This window comes from Maylandia zebra, linkage group LG13 (genome assembly GCF_041146795.1).
Source record: "Maylandia zebra isolate NMK-2024a linkage group LG13, Mzebra_GT3a, whole genome shotgun sequence".
Lineage (NCBI taxonomy): Eukaryota > Metazoa > Chordata > Actinopteri > Cichliformes > Cichlidae > Maylandia > Maylandia zebra.
The window spans coordinates 34,170,269-34,189,882 of record NC_135179.1 but is presented as its reverse complement, the minus strand read 5'-3'; the positions used below and the strand labels follow the sequence as shown (position 1 = coordinate 34,189,882).

The window sequence follows — 19,614 nt, the reverse complement described above, 5'->3', positions numbered from 1 at the left end:
TCCAGGTGACTTCTTCGGTCTCAGCTGACTGCAGGTTTCCAACCGTATAAACGTACAAACAGTAAACGGCACATTTGCATAATGACAGAAATCAGCACCAATAGCGAACAATGGGCTGTGAGGTCAGTTTCTTGATAATTGATATGCAAATTGTCATGGCCACCGATCAACAACAATTGATTAATGGCTATGAGTACCATTCACAGAGAGTAGGGGAATGGCTGCAATCATAGCATTGTAAGATGTACCCTTAGGCCCCCTCCTCCATTCCTCTTTCGCATAAATGGCCTCCTTGACTCCACGCTCAAACCAGCGTTCCTCCATGTCCAGGATGTTACATCGTCATCCTTGAAAGAGTGTCCACTGGCCTGTAGGTGTAAATAGACTGCAGAGTCATTTGTGTCTAACCGTTTTTCCCCACTCGGCGAGACACCTGCCGGGGATCAAACTCTTGTAACTGGTGATTCTGTTCTGAGACATGTGAAGCTAGAGACACCAGCAACCATAGTCAATTGTCTTCCAAAAGCCAGAGCAGGCGACGTTGAGGGAAATTTAAAACTGCTGGCTAAGGGTAAACGTAAATTATAATTCACGTCGGCAGTAATGACACCCGGTTACGCCAATCGGAGGTCACTAAAATCAATATTGAATCGGTGTGCAACTTTGCCAAAACAATGTGGGACTCTGTAGTTTTCTCTGGTCCCCTCCCCAATCAGACCAGGAGTGACATGTTTAGCCGCATGTCCTCCTTAAATTGCTGGCTGTCTGAGTGGTGTCCCAGAAACGATGTGGGCTTCATAGATAATTGGCAAACCTTCTGGAGGAAACCTGGTCTTGTTAGGAGAGACGGCATCCATCCCACTTTGGATGGAGCAGCTCTCATTTCTAGAAATATGGACAAATTTATTAAACCCCCCAAAATATGACTATCCAGAGTTGGGACCAGGAAGCAGAGTTGCAGTCTTACACGCCTCTCTGCAGCTTCTCTCCTCCTGCTACCCCCCCAAAAACCCATCTCCATAGAGACTGTGTCAGCTCCCAAACAGACAAAAAACAAACTAAAAACCAGCAACAAACAACTTAAACATAAACAATTACAAAGAAAGAACAATAAAGTATCCACATCTGAACCAAAGAGTAAAACGGTGAAATCTGGATTATTAAATATTAGGTCTCTCTCCTCCAAGTCTCTGTTAGTACATGACTTAATAATTGATCAACAAATTGATTTACTCTGCCTTACAGAAACCTGGTTGCAGCAGGATGATTATGTTAGTTTAAATGAATCAACACCCCCGAGTCATTCTAACTACCAGAAACCTCGAAGCACAGGCCGAGGGGGAGGTGTGGCAGCAATTTTTCACACCAGCCTATTAATTAATGAAAGACCAAGACAGACTTAATTCATTTGAAAGCCTGATGCTTCGCCTCGTCCACCCCAGCTGTGAAACTCAGAAACCAGTCTTACTTGTTATCATCTATCATCCACCTGGGCCTTACACAGAGTTTCTGTCTGATTTCTCAGACTTTATATCTAATTTAGTTCTGAGCTCAGATAAAATAATTATTGTGGGTGATTTTAACATCCATGTAGATGCTAAAAATGACAGCCTCAACATGGCATTTAATCTGTTATTAGACTCAATTGGTTTCTCTCAAAATGTAAAAGAACCCACCCACCACTTTAATCACACTCTAGATCTTGTTTTAACATATGCATAGAAACTGAACATTTAACAGTGTTTCCTGAAAACCCTCTGCTGTCTGATCATTTCCTGATAACATTTAAATTTACATATCAAACAAATATGTAAGACTGCTTTCTTCCATTTGCGCAACATCTCTAAAATTAGAAATATCCTGTCTCAGAGTGACGCTGAAAAACTAGTTCATGCATTTATTACTTCCAGGCTGGACGACTGTAATTCATTATTATCAGGAAGTCCTAAAACCTCCCTGAAAAGCCTTCAGCTAATCCAAAATGCTGCAGCAAGAGTCCTGACAGGGACTAGAACGAGAGAGCAAATTTCTCCTGTTTTGGCTTCCTGTTAAATCCAGAATTCAAAATCCTGCTCCTCACATACAAGGTCTTAAATAATCAGGCCCCTTTAATAGCAAGATGGTGGCACGCACAGACACAAGGCTCACTGCTTCTCACATTCAGTGCTTTGTTTTTTTGCTTTTTCTATGTGCATATGTGTGGATGTACAGGGAGTGCAGAATTATTAGGCAAATGAGTATTTTGTCCACATCATCCTCTTCATGCATGTTGTCTTACTCCAAGCTGTATAGGCTCGAAAGCCTACTACCAATTAAGCATATTAGGTGATGTGCATCTCTGTAATGAGAAGGGGTGTGGTCTAATGACATCAACACCCTATATCAGGTGTGCATAATTATTAGGCAACGTCCTTTCCTTTGGCAAAATGGGTCAAAAGAAGGACTTGACAGGCTCAGAAAAGTCAAAAGTAGTGAGATATCTTGCAGAGGGATGCAGCAGTCTCAAAATTGCAAAGCTTCTGAAGTGTGATCATCGAACAATCAAGCGTTTCATTCAAAATAGTCAACAGGGTCGCAAGAAGCGTGTGGAAAAACCACGGCGCCAAATAACTGCCCATGAACTGAGAAAAGTCAAGCGTGCAGCTGCCAAGATGCCACTTGCCACCAGTTTGGCCATATTTCAGAGCTGCAACATCACTGGAGTGCCCAAAAGCACAAGGTGTGCAATACTCAGAGACATGGCCAAGGTAAGAAAGGCTGAAAGACGACCACCACTGAACAAGACACACAAGCTGAAACGTCAAGACTGGGCCAAGAAATATCTCAAGACTGGTTTTTCTAAGGTTTTATGGACTGATGAAATGAGAGTGAGTCTTGATGGGCCAGATGGATGGGCCCGTGGCTGGATTGGTAAAGGGCAGAGAGCTCCAGTCCGACTCAGACGCCAGCAAGGTGGAGGTGGAGTACTGGTTTGGGCTGGTATCATCAAAGATGAGCTTGTGGGGCCTTTTCGGGTTGAGGGTGGAGTCAAGTTCAACTCCCAGTCCTACTGCCAGTTTCTGGAAGACACCTTCTTCAAACAGTGGTACAGGAAGAAGTCTGCATCCTTCAAGAAAAATATGATTTTCATGCTGGACCAGTGTTGGGACTAATGCGTTATTAAGTAACGCGTTACAGTAACTACTTTATTATTGTGGTAACGAGCACGGTAACTAGCTATTATAACAAAACCGGGAACGCGTTACTCGTTACTGGGATTTAGATAGGCTCGTTACTCGTTACTTCGTGTGGTGGCTGTCGCGGAGCTTCCACAGATTCAATAACATTAGCAAGTGGTGGAAGCCAGCAGGTGGATGAAGGAAAAGGGAGGCAAGAGGAGAGACCCGAAGCGGCCGCTGTCAGGTGAACTGAACTTCAGGTAAGAAGTTATGACCTGCAGTCCATCTGGGTCAGATATGAACCAAGTTTAGGTGGAGTTTATTTTCGTTATGCTGACTTTTTCGTACTGCGTGCTAGCTAGCATGACGGAGTTTCTATACAGCTGGGTGGGTGCTATGATACTGATGTTGAACTTTATTTTGTTCATAAGGTTAGTTAGTAGAGTTGCCAACCGTCCCGTAAAAAAACGGAATCGTCTCGTATTCAGAGAAAATATTACGTGTTTCGTACTGAGGTGAAAAGGAACACAGTTTGTCCGGACTTCAGCTACAATGAAAAAGACACAAAGCTGGAGTTATTCTGTGTTTATGCTGCACAGCTGCCTCTTCTCCTTTCATTCTCTCCCCCTCCCTCTCCTGTTTCTACTTCAATCATGAAACTGATCAATGATCAGCTGATCAGCTTCTCTCTCTTGTTTGTTTATCGCTCACTTTGCGCCAGAAAGAGGAAACCAGCGGATGTCGCGCTAAACAACAGCAGCACGTTTAAGCTTGATCAGCTGTTGTTAGAATTTATTTAATATTAATTTCTAGTATCAGCTGATGTTTGCTGGAGTCACAGCTGTAAAGCTGCTGGTCATGATGTCGGTTTGGATATGTGGTGAGAGGGAAACATGAAGATGAAACCAGGAGATGTCCTTACTGGATCATCAGAGCTGTGATGGAGAAACAGGTTTAGGTGACATGAATGAGTTGAAGGGACGTTATGAACTGTTTCTGAGAGACAAATAACACCAGGATCCTTTTCTAAGTATCTGACAGCTGGTAACTGTGCAGGGGCGGGTCTAGCAAAGTGTTGCCAGGGGTCCATGTAGGGCATTAAAAGGGAAAGGGGGGCACAAGGAAACACTTTCTTATTCTCATTTAAAATGTCTCACGTTTAAAAAAAAAAAAATTATCTGATGTGCAGACCAGCTGGCTGGAGTCTTCATTAAGATCTTCAACACTTCACTGCACCCCAACTGGTCGCAGCAGATGGCCGCCCCTCCCTGAGTCTGGTTCTGCCAGAGGTTTCTTCCTGTTAAAAGGGAGTTTTTCCTTCCCACTGTTGCCAAAGTGCTTGCTCATAGGGGGTCATATGATTGTTGGGTTTTTCTCTGTATCTATGAAGCCCCTTGAGGCGACTTATGTTGTGATTTGGCGCTATATAAATAAAATTGAATTGAATTGAATTGAATTCACTGTCCCAGTCCTGCATCCCGCCGTGCCTAAAGTCGGCCACAGTTGTCCCACTGCCAAAGCGGACCAACATTAGCAGCCTCAACGACTACCGACCAGTTGCTCTAACACCTGTTATAATGAAGTGCGTCGAGAAACTGGTCCGACGTCACATCATGTCCTGCCTGCCACCCACACTCGACCCGCTCCAGTTCACATACAGAGCTAACAGATCAACTGAAGATGCCATTGCTACAACGCTCCACACCACCATCTCTCACCTGGAACAACAGGGGCGTTGCACCAGGCTGCTCTTTGTTGACGTTAGGTCTGCTTTCAATACGATACTCCCGGACAGACTAATAGTCTGTCAATATACAATATACAATATCCACTAACTGCTGGATATTGGACTTCCTTTTACCACCTGCCGCTGGATCAGAGACTTCCTCTCAGACCGTGTACAGAGAGTTAGAGTGGGGCCTCAACTTCCCTCAGCCCTCAGCCTCAACACCGGCTCTCCACAAGGCTGTGTACTGAGTCCCCTACTGTACACTCTGTACACACGACTGTGTTAGTTCCCACCCAGACAACACAGTCAATAAGTCCACAGATGACACCACTGTGGTGGGGCTCATCTCTGGGGGAGACAAGACAGCATGCAGAGCTGAGGTTCAGAGGCTGTCAGATTGGTGTGTAGACAACAACCTGGACCTCAATACCACCAAGACAAAAGAACTGGTAGTTGACTTCAGAAGGAGGAAGTCTGAGCTGCAGCCTGTCAGCATTAACGGGGAGTGTGTGGAAAGGGTCTCCAGTTTCAAGTTCCTGGGTGTGCCCATAGAAACAGACCTCCAATGGAGCTCTAACAACCCTGTGGTTTTGAAGCAGGCCCAACAGCATCTCCAATTTCTGAGAATCCTCAGAAATACGGACCTGAAGAAGGAGCTGCTGATTGTCTTCTACAGCTGCTCAATTGAAAGTGTGCTGATATACTGCATCTGTGTGTGGTTCTCCAGCTGCACGAAGGCACACAAAAAGGCACTTTAGTCACTTTATCCATAGTTATTAATATGACCTAAAAAATCATTGGACATCCTCTTCCCTCCCTGAAGGACCTGTACAGCTAGCGCTGTTTCAATAGGGACAGCATCCTTAGGACTGTACACACCCCGGACACCAGATGTTTAATCTGCTGCCGTTTGGCAGATGTTCAGGCCGCTGAGGTCCCAGACAAACAGACTCTAGGACAGCTTTTACAACAGGGCAGTAGCCCTGATCAATGCAAACAGCTGACCTGATTGGCTACCTCCCTGGACTTTTTTGGGGGGGGGGTAATAACAATAATAAACAAACTTATTCTTCATTTTATTACTAAGTTAAGTTACTGTGTCGTGTCATGTTGTGTTGTACATAGTTCCGACGTGGGCAGGTTTTCCAATTTCATTGTACTATTGTACTATGTATGACTGCGCAATGACAACAAAGAGTTATCTTATCTTATCTTCTTATCTCAATGACCTTGTAGTACCATATCACCCTATTAGAGCACTTGGCTCTCACTCTGCAGGCCTACTTGTTGTTCCTAGAGTATTTAAAAGTAGAATGGGAGGCAGAGCCTTCAGTTTTCAGGCCCCTCTTCTGTGGAACCAGCTTCCAGTTTGGATTCAGGAGACAGACACTATCTCTACTTTTAAGATTAGGCTCACATCGGCACTACGTACACTAGTACTCCTTTAGTTATGCTGCAATAGGTGTAGACTGCTGGGCGATTCCCATGATGCATTGTGTGTTTCTTCTTCAGTCACCTTTCTTACTCACTATGTGTTAACAGACCTCTCTGCATTGAATCATACTTGTTATTAACCGGTCGGAGGTTTCTTCCTGTTAAAAGGGAGTTTTTCCTTCCCACTGTCACCAAAGTGCTTGCTCATAGGGGGTCATATGAGTGTTGGGTTTTTCTCTGTATGTGTTATTGTAGGGTCTACCTTACCACTGCCACAGAGACGCAGTGTTTAGAAAATGCTGACACATACAGGATCACTATGGGTTTTCGCTTAGGCAGCAGTTGTCCTTCTCTCCTGGAGCAGCTGGAGCTTACGTTTGGCGCCTTCCCAGCTTTGACAAATGTCCAGCTGGGATAACCACATATACTCAGGGCCTTCCTGATGTGATGTTCTTCTACCTCCCTGGCTGCTGTGTCACTGGGGATTGTGTTTGCTCGTCCTGATGACACCCAGTTTGTGCTCCAGTGGATGATGAGAGTCAACCTTAAATACTGACCCGTATGCGTAGGTTTACGGTACACATCAGCTTTTAAATGTCTCCCATTACTGATGGAAATCTCACAGTAAAAGCAACCACTGGTCTTTGATTAGTGGTTGCTGATTTGCATATTAATGATCAATATTAATGCATAATGCATATTTATAAGAATTTATTTTCTTCAATGGTTAAAATTTTACTTGTGAAGAAGTTCATGAAGTCATTACTAGTTAACGTTAACGTTATAGTTGGCTCAACAGAGCTCTGACTTTTTGTCAGCCTGGCTACAGTGCTGAAGAAAAACCTGGGGTTGTTCTTATTTTCTTTGAGAATTATACCACGGAGTCAGGTACTTCTGATTAGAGACCTTAGTTTTCACAGGAGCTACAGTATCCAGAGTCGTACGTAGTGAGGAGGTGAAATTATTAACAAGATGATCGACCTCTGTTGGGGTAGCGTTCAGATAGCTGCTCTGCTCTATGTTGATACAGGTCATTGGAGATGATAACAGTGGGTGGATTATATTCTTAAACTTAGTTACAGCGCTTTCAGAAAGACATCTACTGTGATAAAGTCTACTCTCCACCGCTGTGTAATCAATTATTGTAAATGTAAATGTTATCAGGAAATGATCAGACAGGAGAGGGTTTTCAGGAAACACTGTTAAACGTTCAGTTTCTATGCATATGTTAAAACAAGATCTAGAGTGTGATTAAAGTGGTGGGTGGGTTCTTTTACATTTTGAGAGAAACCAATCGAGTCTAATAACAGATTAAATGCCATGTTGAGGCTGTCATTTTTAGCATCTACATGGATGTTAAAATCACCCACAATAATTATTTTATCTGAGCTCAGAACTAAATCAGATAAAAAGTCTGAGAAATCAGACAAACTCTGTGTAAGGCCCAGGTGGACGATAGATGATAACAAGTAAGACTGGTTTCTGAGTTTCACAGCTGGGGTGGACGAGGCTAAGCATCAGGCTTTCAAATGAATTAAAAGTCTGTCTGGGTCTTTGGTTGATTAATAGGCTGGTTTGGAAAATTTCTGCCACACCTCCCCCTCGGCCTGTGCTTCGAGGTTTCTGGTAATTAGAATGACTGAGGTTAAGAGCCTTGGTGTCATCCTAGTCAGCTCACTATCATATAAATCTCACATCAGTAATCTCACCCGTTCTGCCTCTTTCCATCTGCGCAACACAGATTACGTCCTTCTTTTTTCACCCAGTCGGCATCCATTCGTTTTCATCGTCTTGTTACCTCCTACGCTGACTATTGCAGGATTACCTCTGTAAAAATGATGCTACTTCCAAAATCTTTATATGTATTTCAATGCCTTCCCATCCTGAGTGCCAAATCCTTTTTTAAATCTTTTGTGGACTTATATGTAGATGGACAATTTGCAAGTTTTTCTCAACTATCTACCAAATTTGGCATTGCAGCTGCTCAGTTTTTAAGGGTCAGACAAACCTCCATATGATAATTTTAATGGTCAAACCAACTTCTAAGGGCACAATATCAGTTCTGTGCAATTTAATTTACAATTTACAATTTTCTTCAATAGTGCATCAAATCTAAATGGGAACAAGACCTTAACTTTCATATCACAGATGAACTGTGGGATTCTGTCTTTGACCAAGTTCACAATATATCAAGTGTGTGCTCGCTACGCACTTGATATTGTTCAGTTTAAGATAGTTCATCGTGTGCACTGGTCCAGGGCCAAGTCGGCGCAGATATATCCAGAGATGGGCCCAACCTGTAGAAGGTGTAGGGGTGCTCCTAGTACACTGATTCACATGTAGTGGTCCTGGCCTTCATTGGCTAACTTTTGGAACTAACTGTTGGCCAGATGAGTTAACTTACTCAAGTGGAAATATTCTTCTCTCCCCTCACATGCACAATTGGTAAAAGATATAATGACTTGTATGGATTTAGAAAAAATTAGATATACAGTTCGTGGATTAAAAAAAAATTATAAATTGTGGTCTCCTTTTCTGGACTTCTTTGAAAGACCGACAACTATTGTCTGTGAATAGTCAGCAGGGGCTTGGTTTTTTGTTTGTTTGTTTTTTCTTTCTTTGTGGCGGGGAGGAATCCATAATGTGAACACTCTGAAGTATTCTGTATTGTACGTTGCACTGAAACGTTGCCTAATAAAAAGACTTTTGTAAGAAAGAAAAAGTTGTTTCTGATGTTTCTGGGTTATTTTTACATGTAATGTCTTATATATGTAAATAGACTTGATGAAAAGATGTGCTCTATAAATTCTCCATAGGCTCCTCTTGTTCATGTGTTTATTTTATCTGTTCATTCATTAATTTTCAGTAGTTTTATTTCAGTTTTTACATTATATTTAATATAGTAAAGCATATATTAAAGCTTGAAGGGCAAATATATATATTTGCGATGTGTTCAGTATTAAACGCACTAGTCATTTATTCTAATAGTTTTACATTTTAATTAATATCCAATGCCGCTAAATTGTTGAGTCCAGTATGTTCTGAAGCCATCTGCCACAGGATGGAGCATTGTTGTTGAGAAACAATTATTGTTAGTTCTTTTAAATGCGTAAGAATAACACATACAAACATACAAAGGGCAAAATGAGCTTTGTATGAGGGGTGGATGAGCCTTTCGATAGGGTGAGCAGTTCAGTCATTAAGGAGGGGCTGCTCCTCCACATTGAAAGCATCCAGCTGTACAGTTAATTTCAAATTCTGGTTAATAGTGATTTTGCTGCAGACATCCTCATTACATTTGTGATTTGAACTCTGGATGTAAGGTGTGAATGCAGAAAAAGGCTAAATTAACTGAAGGCATACCATTAATGCAGATGAATGCAAAGTCCATAAAGAAAAATGCAAAGAATCCAAACAACTTGCTAAGCACGAGTAGGCCAACATACAATGAAACAAAGGCTGACAGGAAGATGGCAGTATGTATACACATGAGGGTAATTAGAAGTAGATAGGCACCAGCGCCCTGTGTGCATGTGGAGTCCTGTCTGTGCCCTTCAACAATAACGTTTAGGTATTAATCACAATTTTGCTAAATACAAGGATTTGGCTGTCATCAGTCACATGATGAATAATAACCAAAACTCGCCCCTGATAGCAGAGCACGGTGGTTATGAGCCGGGAACGAGCTCGCAAGGACCACGCGCAGTTTTTGCCACCTGAGCAGTGCAGAGATGTAGGGGAAACACACAAATTAACTGGGAGACGCAGACTGATGCAAATGAAACAGCGTACACTGTAGTCTATAGCACTACGGAAGAGGATTAGGGCCACTGGGGGGGAAAAAAGTGGGCACGTCTTTTTTTTTCTTCTTTTCTTGAATTCTGAGAAAAAAGTCAGAATTCTGACACAGGAGTATTAGGTTTTTATGCACACATTGGTCAACTGTTGGTTGTTGCAACTGGCGAATTGAAATAAATGAGCGTGCTGTGTGTGAAACAGCGCGACAAACATTACCTGTCCTTTTATTAACTGCACAGGTGTGCTGGTCATTAGCTGCTAGCTAACTGGGTACAGCTGTCAGGGCTCTGAAGCTCTGTCCACCGTTTTAGGGAACATATTTAGTTTAAAGGCACAGGTAACAATAACACATGTACCAGTCATTGCATTGCAGAGGTATTCAAGTATAAAAAATTATAATAAACACAATTGCTGTGTTTTGGATGTATAAAATTTTTCTATCACTAATTTATCATGGATTAGGTGTGAGAGTTGTTAAGTATAGAAAATTAAATAATAGATCAATGCAATAGCAAATTGTGCCTTGCTCTCAGATGGACAGCAAGTGGAGAGTGATGGATGAGAGGAGATGGAAGGAGGAAGAGTGAGTCACAGGCAGAGTCTATTTTATTTCCTACACTTTTTAAAATCTGTTGCCTTATGGTTTCAAGCGCTGTCACCAGTCTTTGCATTTTACTGTTACTGTTTTGAGATCGCCCTCCAGCACTATCAGGAGCAAGAGCAGCAGCAACCCGTCAACAGCAACATTGTACCAGAACCAGTAGGTTACTGGTTCACTTGATTCTGGATCTGTTAAGAGACAGAAAGAAAATGTTCTTCTTCGTGATATCTATCTCTAAGCTACATTTAGGCTAGTTGCTAGGCTTCAGAATTATTTTGTTTTTATTTGGAAATGTTTGACCAGCATCATATTTTGTTGTGTATTATATATGATGCTCTGTATACAGATAACAGATTAGCATTCTCAGGTACGCAGGGGGGCAAAGGCTGGGTACCCCATGGACATAGTGGCGTTTATGCTCATTTTTACCCATATGGCCAAATTAGAAATACCAATTAACCTCTCCCTCCACTTCTCCCTCCACCTCTCCCCCTCACTGTCACTCAGCACCGGATCCCCACAGGGCTGTTTTCTCATTCACTTACACTACGCCATATACACCTGTGACTGCCACCCGCCTAACATCGTCAAGTGTGCCGATGACACCTCTGTGGTTGGGCTCATCTCTGATGGAGATGAAACTGTGTACAGGGCAGAGGTAGAGAATTTGTTCTGGGGCTCAGAAAATGGCCTGAAAATAAACATGCTTAAAAGAACTCATCGTGGACTCCAGGAGGCACAGACAGGTCCAGTCCCCTCTCATTTCTGGGCACCCACATCTCCGCCTCCGGAGACCCACAAAGCCATCACCCTGGTAAAGAAGGCACAGCAATGGCTGCACTTCCACCGTGTCCTGAGGAAAAATAGCTGCTGCTGCCACAACTGAGAACGGGAAACCTACACAGAGGGTAATTAACACTGGTCAAAAAATCACTGGCTGTCCTCTGCCACCCCTGCAGGCCATTGCTAGCTCCTCCTGTCTCAGGAAAACCGGGGCCATCATAGTTGACCCCTTGCACCCTGCTTACCAAGTACTTGTTTCGCCTCTGGATGGCACCTCAGGTCAATCAGGTTCCTCAGGTCCAGACTCACAAACCGCTTCTTCCCCCGAGTCATTCGGCCTGCAAACAAACATCGATGAAGGAAATCTGTACAATCACAGTTTTTAGCCCAGGAGCATCTTACTGTGAGGGAACAGTGCAAAACTCTGCCTGCCTTTGGGAATGTCCTATTTACAGGGTTTGATACTTAGTGCTTTTTTACTGACTGAGCACCCAAACCCAACTTTTTCTACAATCCTCACCTTTGTCATCTGACCTGAGCAGGCAGGCTTTAGCACAACTGTGTAGCAAGTTTATTCTCATGTATCTCATGTATAGTCTGTACTTGGACAAGAAATCAAACATATCATTTAAAACCTGAACTAGCTGTGCCACAACCAACCAACATGTGAATGAGAATAATTAAAATTATACATGTAACATTTTGTATTTATGTAAGCTAGCTGATATAGTTGCTGAAACCATTAGTCTCTCCTCTTCCCATCTAATAATAATGTGTGTGTCTGTAGGTGAGCAAGTGAATCACACCCTATTAAAAGTATTAAGTGAAAGGATCATATTAACAGTCTCGTCTTTCAGCTTTAGTCTTGTCCAGCAGGCTGAATTGCCTGAAAGCTGATCTGAATCACAGCATGAGTGTGAAAACAGGCTGCATGAAGGACCACACACTTATGATTAAGCGTGTGTACAAGGAGGAACAGGAAATGGCTCGGCTATATTGTGTTATTCTGTTTGTGACATTAGTTTCAGACCGCATAGGCAAGCAGCCAAGCACACATGTAGTAAGAGAGGAATTACAAACCACAGTGCAGCAGGGTTGTGCATGGGCCTTTAACCAGCGACTTAAACAACTTTCATTCAGCCTCATTCAGCCTCACACCTTTCAAACATTAGGATCACTTGAAGAACAATGTCACTATAATTAATGCACAACCTCTGTGGTGCAGAGTAGAGAACTTGACATTAAACTAGTAGTTTAACTAGATATTTTAGTAGCTTGCCAGTAGTACACATTAGTATTAGCGAAGCGATTCAAGTAGTTATTTATTTTGCCTTATTTTTTTTAGTTAATTATGAAAATCACAAATAATTTGCACATAATGTGACCATTGGCTCTTGAATGTAACTGAAACCCTTTCACAAGTCTGCCCCACTTTAAACTTTGGGTCATAAACCAGTATGCTGTGAAGGCATGCACAGGCATTACATCGTTCAGACAGACAGACCATAGACAGAGGGTGGTTTATGGTTTTTGCTCACATACAAAAGATACTGAGCATAGCAGAAATACTGTTCTAGCAAACTTCATAGTCAAGATCAGCTAGCAACCCTGCAGACCAGCTGATTTCAGTCCCAATCCATTTTCCCAGTTTGCTCAACTGGTACTCTTCTGTGTGTCCTATTGCCAAATCCCAAATGGGATGTGCTATTTAAGTTGTTGTCCTTTGGACTACTTCAAACACTTTGTTCTCCAAAGTGCCTGCACAGATGGAGCACCCGTAATTTTGTTGTACATGCACAATGACAATAAATTGCTATTCTATTCTATTCTACTCTATTCTATTCTATACATATATATCTATATCTGATATGTATCTGTGTGTGTGTGTGTGTGTGTGTGTGTGTGTGTGTGTGTGTGTGTGTGTGTGTGTGTGTGTGTGTGTGTGTGTGCTTATTCCCAGCAGTAGGCCAACAGGCCTGCAGTATTTCACCTGCTGCGAATCCTCTACAAATGCACTTGTTACGCTTTGTGCAGTTGGTAAAGGACCTTGTTTTTAGGCCTGTGCAGAACCAGCAGTGTCTGTTTTCTGTGCAGGCAGGAGCAGCGGGCTGTAACTCTACTGCTATAGCAGCAGCAGATACTGAGCATGGCAGGTGTTTTCTCTGCACGATCCCAGAGGACACCATGGATATCCCCAGCTCCTCTAAGAAAACCTTCATGTGTATGTTCTTTGCTGGTTTCAGGAGGGATCCACAGCAGTCAACAGCATTGAAGGTGGAGACATCAATGCGATTGAAGAGCAGGTCAAGAGGCCACCATGTGGTCTGCCTCCTACAACTATAAACAAAAAAGAGAAGTTCCACGTATGATATCTCTTGGACATCCACATCACTTCATCCTGACACTCACTGAACGCCTCCTGTGTAGGCTTGTCTGTAACGGTCCGCTGTGACAGACCGTGCGGTGGTGTGAGTGGTGGACCCAGGTGCGAACACAAGTGAGCAGACGGGAGTGAACTTTAAACAAAAGCGAGCCTTTTATTGTGGCTGGTAACGCAAGAGAAACAAACAAGAATAAGGGCAGCACGAAAGCAATAACTAAACAGAAACCTAAACTGGGAATGAACTAAGGTAAGGCTATGACTTAGAATGCAACAGACCGGGCATGGAAACATGGAGGGTGGGAACACAGACGACGCAACACAGACTGTAAAAAACACAGAGACTAAATACACATGAGGGATGATCAGGGGAAGTGGCCACACATGGGAACGCAGCTGACACACATGAACTTAACGACAGGACAGGAGGAGTGAGCTGAATACACAGACAGGCCTTCAAAGTAAAACAGGAAACATGAGACATGAACCGGGGAGACGTAGTACAGGGGGAGGTGACATAACTGACAGCATGAACTTGACAGTACAAGACACACAGACATAAACACACGAAGGGCAAGGGAGACGTAATGCAAGGGTAACATAATTACAAAAAGGACTGGACTACCTAAGCAAACAATAAACATCAAAATAGGTTAAGCATAACACACTGGGTCACACGACCCAGGACCATGACATTGTCCTTTGCAAAATCAACTGCATCATGTCAGGAGTGAAGAAAAGGTCAAGACAGACAGCGTATCTCACAGACCCTCAGATCAAACATCGGGACATGACATGTCGACTCACTGTTAGGATGGGCAGGATCCTCTGAGTCCTCTCCATGTTCATGGGAAGTGTCAGAGGCGCTCACAGACGTGGAGCTCTCCGCTGAGCAGTATGCATTCTCCGTTTAAGCTTGTCTTATTCTGATGAGTCCTGCAGCTCCCTGACAGGTAAAGGCTGCATGACCTTCTCTAAACCCTCTTCTGCACTAAACTGTTTCTTCATTTTTTCTCCTTTTCTTTGCTGCAGGTCTTTCTTCTCTGCTCACTAATGAAATGACCCCTCAGCCAAGCTGCATGCTAGAGTGCAGCAAGGGCAGGAGGCCATGTCGCTGCTCGAGCGCCACTTCACAGCACATCGCTCCAAGATGACCTTTCTTCACCCCTGAAATGATCAGTGCATGTTTACACATTTACACAGCGTCACATGCACGCACACATGCACGCATCTTCTCACTAATTCAGACACGCGTCGATACAAGTCTGGTGGTCGCACGGCTCCATAATATAACTGGCAAAAATACAAGAATTTCCTGCATTGGCCTACAATGGGGAATCTGGTGGATTGCAGTAAAAATGTCAAATATCACTAGTTTTTGTTTTCAGAATGACATGCTGACATTACAGAATCTGTGGTTTTATACTGGAACAGCAGAGAGATTCAAACGTTTGGTTTCAATGGGGCAGTTTTGACCACAAAGGTGTTGAGAGGGAGTATCTGCTATTACACAAAAAATACTAATCCAATCATATCAGTTCGGTGGCTAATCTTTGACATGTCCAAGACTCTAATCACCACCAATGTGCCGTCCCTATACTATTTACTAAAATAACTAGTTTGAACGACGGCATTGTCGTTCAAACTAGTTAAGGCTTTTTGTAAAACCTCATTTCTTCTTTTCTTACCAAAACAGTGTGTAAGTGACTGCCGGGGGTGAGACTACACATTAAAATACCTCTGGCTGTTGGTGACTGTACATTCCCATGCAGCAACAGGAAATAAGGCTGCTGACCACATCGACGCATCAGGCAGTGCTGACGTGATGTTATGATTTGATAATATCTCTGAATGAGGGTGTCTGTTTTTACTATCTAGTTTTTCTGTTATGTTCAAGATATGCTGACAGAAAGCTTGCAGTTAAAAATAAAATAGCAGACTGAGTTCAGCATAATAATTAGAATCTTTGTGAGTAAGACCTGACAAATAGTTTGGAAAACGTGATAGAGTGTTACTACTACTGATAATAATACAATTATTATTATTAAGTGTGCCTATGCAATGGCACACTTATTGTCATTACTGTTGAAATGGAAAAGGAACAAAACCAGAACTATGTACAGAAAGGATACCCAAGATAGGAACTGAGAAGATCCGCTTTTTGCTCTTGTTTAGAGGAACTAACCGTTACGTGTGAACTTTGACAGATTGAACTGGGAAAGGCGTCTAACAAAAAGGCTGTTCAGTTGGATTTGGGGATTTCAGTCAGTACCTGTGCTGGAGACCAAGTCAGGATAGGTTACGCTGCTCTCAGAGGGCTACATAAGGGTTAGGGTTAACCTTTCACCTGTCTAAATGTAAATGTAATGTGAGGAAATTAAAAACATGTTTATGCGACAATGAGCTGTTTTCCTAAATCCCACCATGTTTCTGGGTAATCCGGGCATGACAGAGGATAAAGATGACTTTTCCTTTCATGATGCTGCACATTCACACCGATGCTCTCCCCCCCCCCCCCCCCCCCCCCCCCTCTCTGCTTTTTCCAGCCCTCTGTGGTTTCAGTCTGCCTCTCCCTGCATTGTATGTTACCCACCATTCCTCTCCGCTCCCTCCGTGCACTCCTCTGCATAGCCTGGAGAGAGCCTGTCGGTTGACGACTCGATTCCGACCAATGACACGCCGTGTCTGTAAGGCGCAGGACCAGTTTCACCAATAACAGAAGGCACTGGGCGGGACATATATATAGAAAATCACTGGCGCTGGAGAGAGACAGACGCATCCGTGGAAAGGACCCGTGAGACGAGACAGGTACCAAAGGATCATTCTCGGCATGGACGTGTCAGAGTGACCAGCTGCAGACACTGTCGCTTCGTCCACCTGATCCACCACCGAGCATGTCTACTCCAGAAGAAGCCGGCCAGCGTGAGGAAGGGGAGTACGGAAGGGCGGCTAAACGGCTCAAAACAGAGGAGACGGAGGCGGATGAGAGAGAGGAGGGGGAAGAGGAGCTGGAGGAAGGAGAGGATTCGGACTCCGGATCGCTACCCGGTAACGGAGAGTCGGCGACAGACAATCGGGCCCGGTGGAGCGCGAGCCAATTCGGAGCAGGGCTGAGGGTAAGGAGAGCAAAAATGTTACCTAACGGTACCCTGCGGCACAGCATCACACACCGAGCCGGGCGAGCCGCGCGCATGTGCGCGCGCGCTGTCATGCAGTCTGTGCCAAGAGACATCTACCTGTCACACATATGTCGGCGCCGACATCACCGACACAGTGGAGCCTGAGCTATAAATCCAGGCCAATTTTTCAATGTGACGCCTGTGTTCATTCAGCCAAAGCAATTGTCCGATAAAATGTGTGTGGTGGTAAATGTGCAAAATGTCCCGTTTGACTTTTGATGTTGAATATTCGGTTCTTTCCACTCTATGGTGTCTGTTGTGTATTTGTGTATTTCCTTGCAATGCTGTGGTTTCCTCTCAGGTCACTGGCTTTTCAGTACAAATCATCGACTTGTTAACGTTTCCCACACGAAACTCAGAAGCCTAAATTTGGGTTTAACACAGATGTCCTGGTTTCTCTTTGGTTATTCACCCAGTGTCTCTTGTATCTGCTAATGTTGAGTCCATCTGATATTTACAGTGCCATGAAAAAGTATTTACCCCTTTGTTTCAAGTGATGCTGATAACTGGCAAGACATTCATTTCACGCTGAAGAATTTTGGCCCATTTTTCTTTGCACAGTTGTGTGAATTCAGACAAATTGGACGTTTTTCGAGTATGAATGGCCAATTTAAGCACCTTACTAACCCTAACTGTTATTGTGATTTGGCACCATATAAATAAAACTGAATGGAATTGTTTGTGGTCATGCTAAAGCCTCTCAATTGGATTTAAGTCTGGACTTTTCACTAGACCACTCAAAGTAGAGCTGGGCGATAGAACGATAACGATATGTATCGCGATATAACTTTTACTCGATAGAGAAATTAAGCTATCGCGATAGACCTCTTAAAAAAAAAAAAAAAAAGACCAGCCAATCCAAATTAAGTAGCGCAGAGCCGAACCAATCACAGCCGCAGCGTCACGTCGCGTGACTTGTTACGTACAGCACAAGTGCCAAGCCGCACGTGTGTTTGTTTGGGAAGCAGCCAGCGGGTAATGGAGGAAATGAGTGTGCCGGCTAGAAAAATCAACCGAGCGTGACCGAAGAGAAAACAGATGATGGTTCCAACGCCGGAGAGATTGTCGAACGGAAGAGCCATAGAAGTTCCGTAGTGTGAAGGTATTTCGGCTATTTCAAGTCTGACAAAAACAGAGTAGCGTGCACTGTAAATTGTGCCGAAAGCAAGTCTGGAAATACATGCGTCACACTGTGCGCCACGTTATTGTTTCGGTGAAATGAATTTCTACAATACTGTTAATTCTACTCTCTGCAGTGTTTAAATGCTTACATACACACACACACACACACACACACACACACACACACACACACACACACACACACACACACACACACACACACACACAGTTACTGTCCCTCCACACATACGACTCGGTTCTGCTTCTATGCCCCAGCTTTGTTTACTTTTTCCCACCGAGGCTTCTAGACTTCTGATTGGCCAACATTTCTGCACGGTTAGGAATCTAGCGCCACCTGCTGCTTTGGCATGTTCATAGCAGCGTTTTCCTTCATTTCTGCCTTTATGTGTGGACGGGATTATTTTTTAAAACGAAAACGGAAAATCTCCGTTTTCAAAAACACCCGTGTACGTGTGGACGTAGCCTCAGTCTCTGACTGGAAGCGCTAATTCGTCATTCGGCTTTTGTCAGACTAAAGTAACTGTTAAAACTGTTTGAAAAGCTCAGCTATACAACAAGGAGAGATTGAGAATTTCCTTTTAGTTCTCAGTTTATTTGATATTGACAAAAGTTAGTCAGTTTTGTCTGTTCTTCTGTAAAACAAACTAAGATTTATTTTTAGAATTAATATTTTGTTTCTAAGTGGAATTGACAATTTAGTCTGTTTTGTTTGTTCTATTTTGAAACTTAAACGCTTTAGCGGCTGCCTTTTGTGTAGTTTGCAATATTTGCCTTTATTTATCTGAAAAAGTCTCATGTTCCTTAAGTACATCTACCCTGTTGAACTTATTATGGGAAATAAATATTTAAATAAAAACAAGCTGCTGATTATTTCACATTTTACTTGTGAGCAACGGCACATTTAAATCTTACAAATATAGTTATTTGGCTTATATCGTGATAGATATCGTTATCGCCTGAAATGAAAAAAACATATCGTGATATGAAAAAATCTCATATCGCCCAGCTCTAACTCAAAGCTTTATTATTATTATTTCTAAGCCATTTAAGGTGGAGTTTCTGATGTGTTTCAGATCATGCTGCATAACCAAAGTGCTCTTCATCATCAGGCCATGAACTGGAGCTGGAGATTCTCCTTCAGGATTTTCAGAGTAGAATCCATGATTCCAAGCAAAGCAGCCCCAGGCCATCACACTGTTACCTCAATGTTTGATTGTTGGTACGATGTTGTTGTTATAAAATGCTGGGGTAGTTTTATGCTAGCTGTAACGGGACACCAGCCTTCCAAAAAGTCCTGCTTTTCTCTAATTAGTCCCCTGAAAACTTTCCCAAAGTCTTGGGGAGCAAGATGGGCTTTTGAATATGTGAGGATGAACCTTTGTTTTGGTTTTTTTATGGTCAGTATTGGT

At 43.1% G+C, this 19,614-nt stretch overlaps 1 protein-coding gene across 1 annotated transcript in view; it reads left to right on the top strand.

The window, feature by feature from the left end:
• The first annotated feature begins 16,627 nt into the window (after window positions 1-16,627).
• Window positions 16,628-19,614, top strand: part of LOC101468663 (heterogeneous nuclear ribonucleoprotein L-like) — a 68,867-nt gene continuing 65,880 nt past the window's right edge. Inside the window, exon 1 of the mRNA XM_004572025.3 lies at window positions 16,628-16,999. Coding sequence (XP_004572082.1) covers window positions 16,778-16,999 — 222 coding nt within the window. The 5' untranslated portion in view covers window positions 16,628-16,777. The remainder of the gene's footprint in view (window positions 17,000-19,614) is intronic.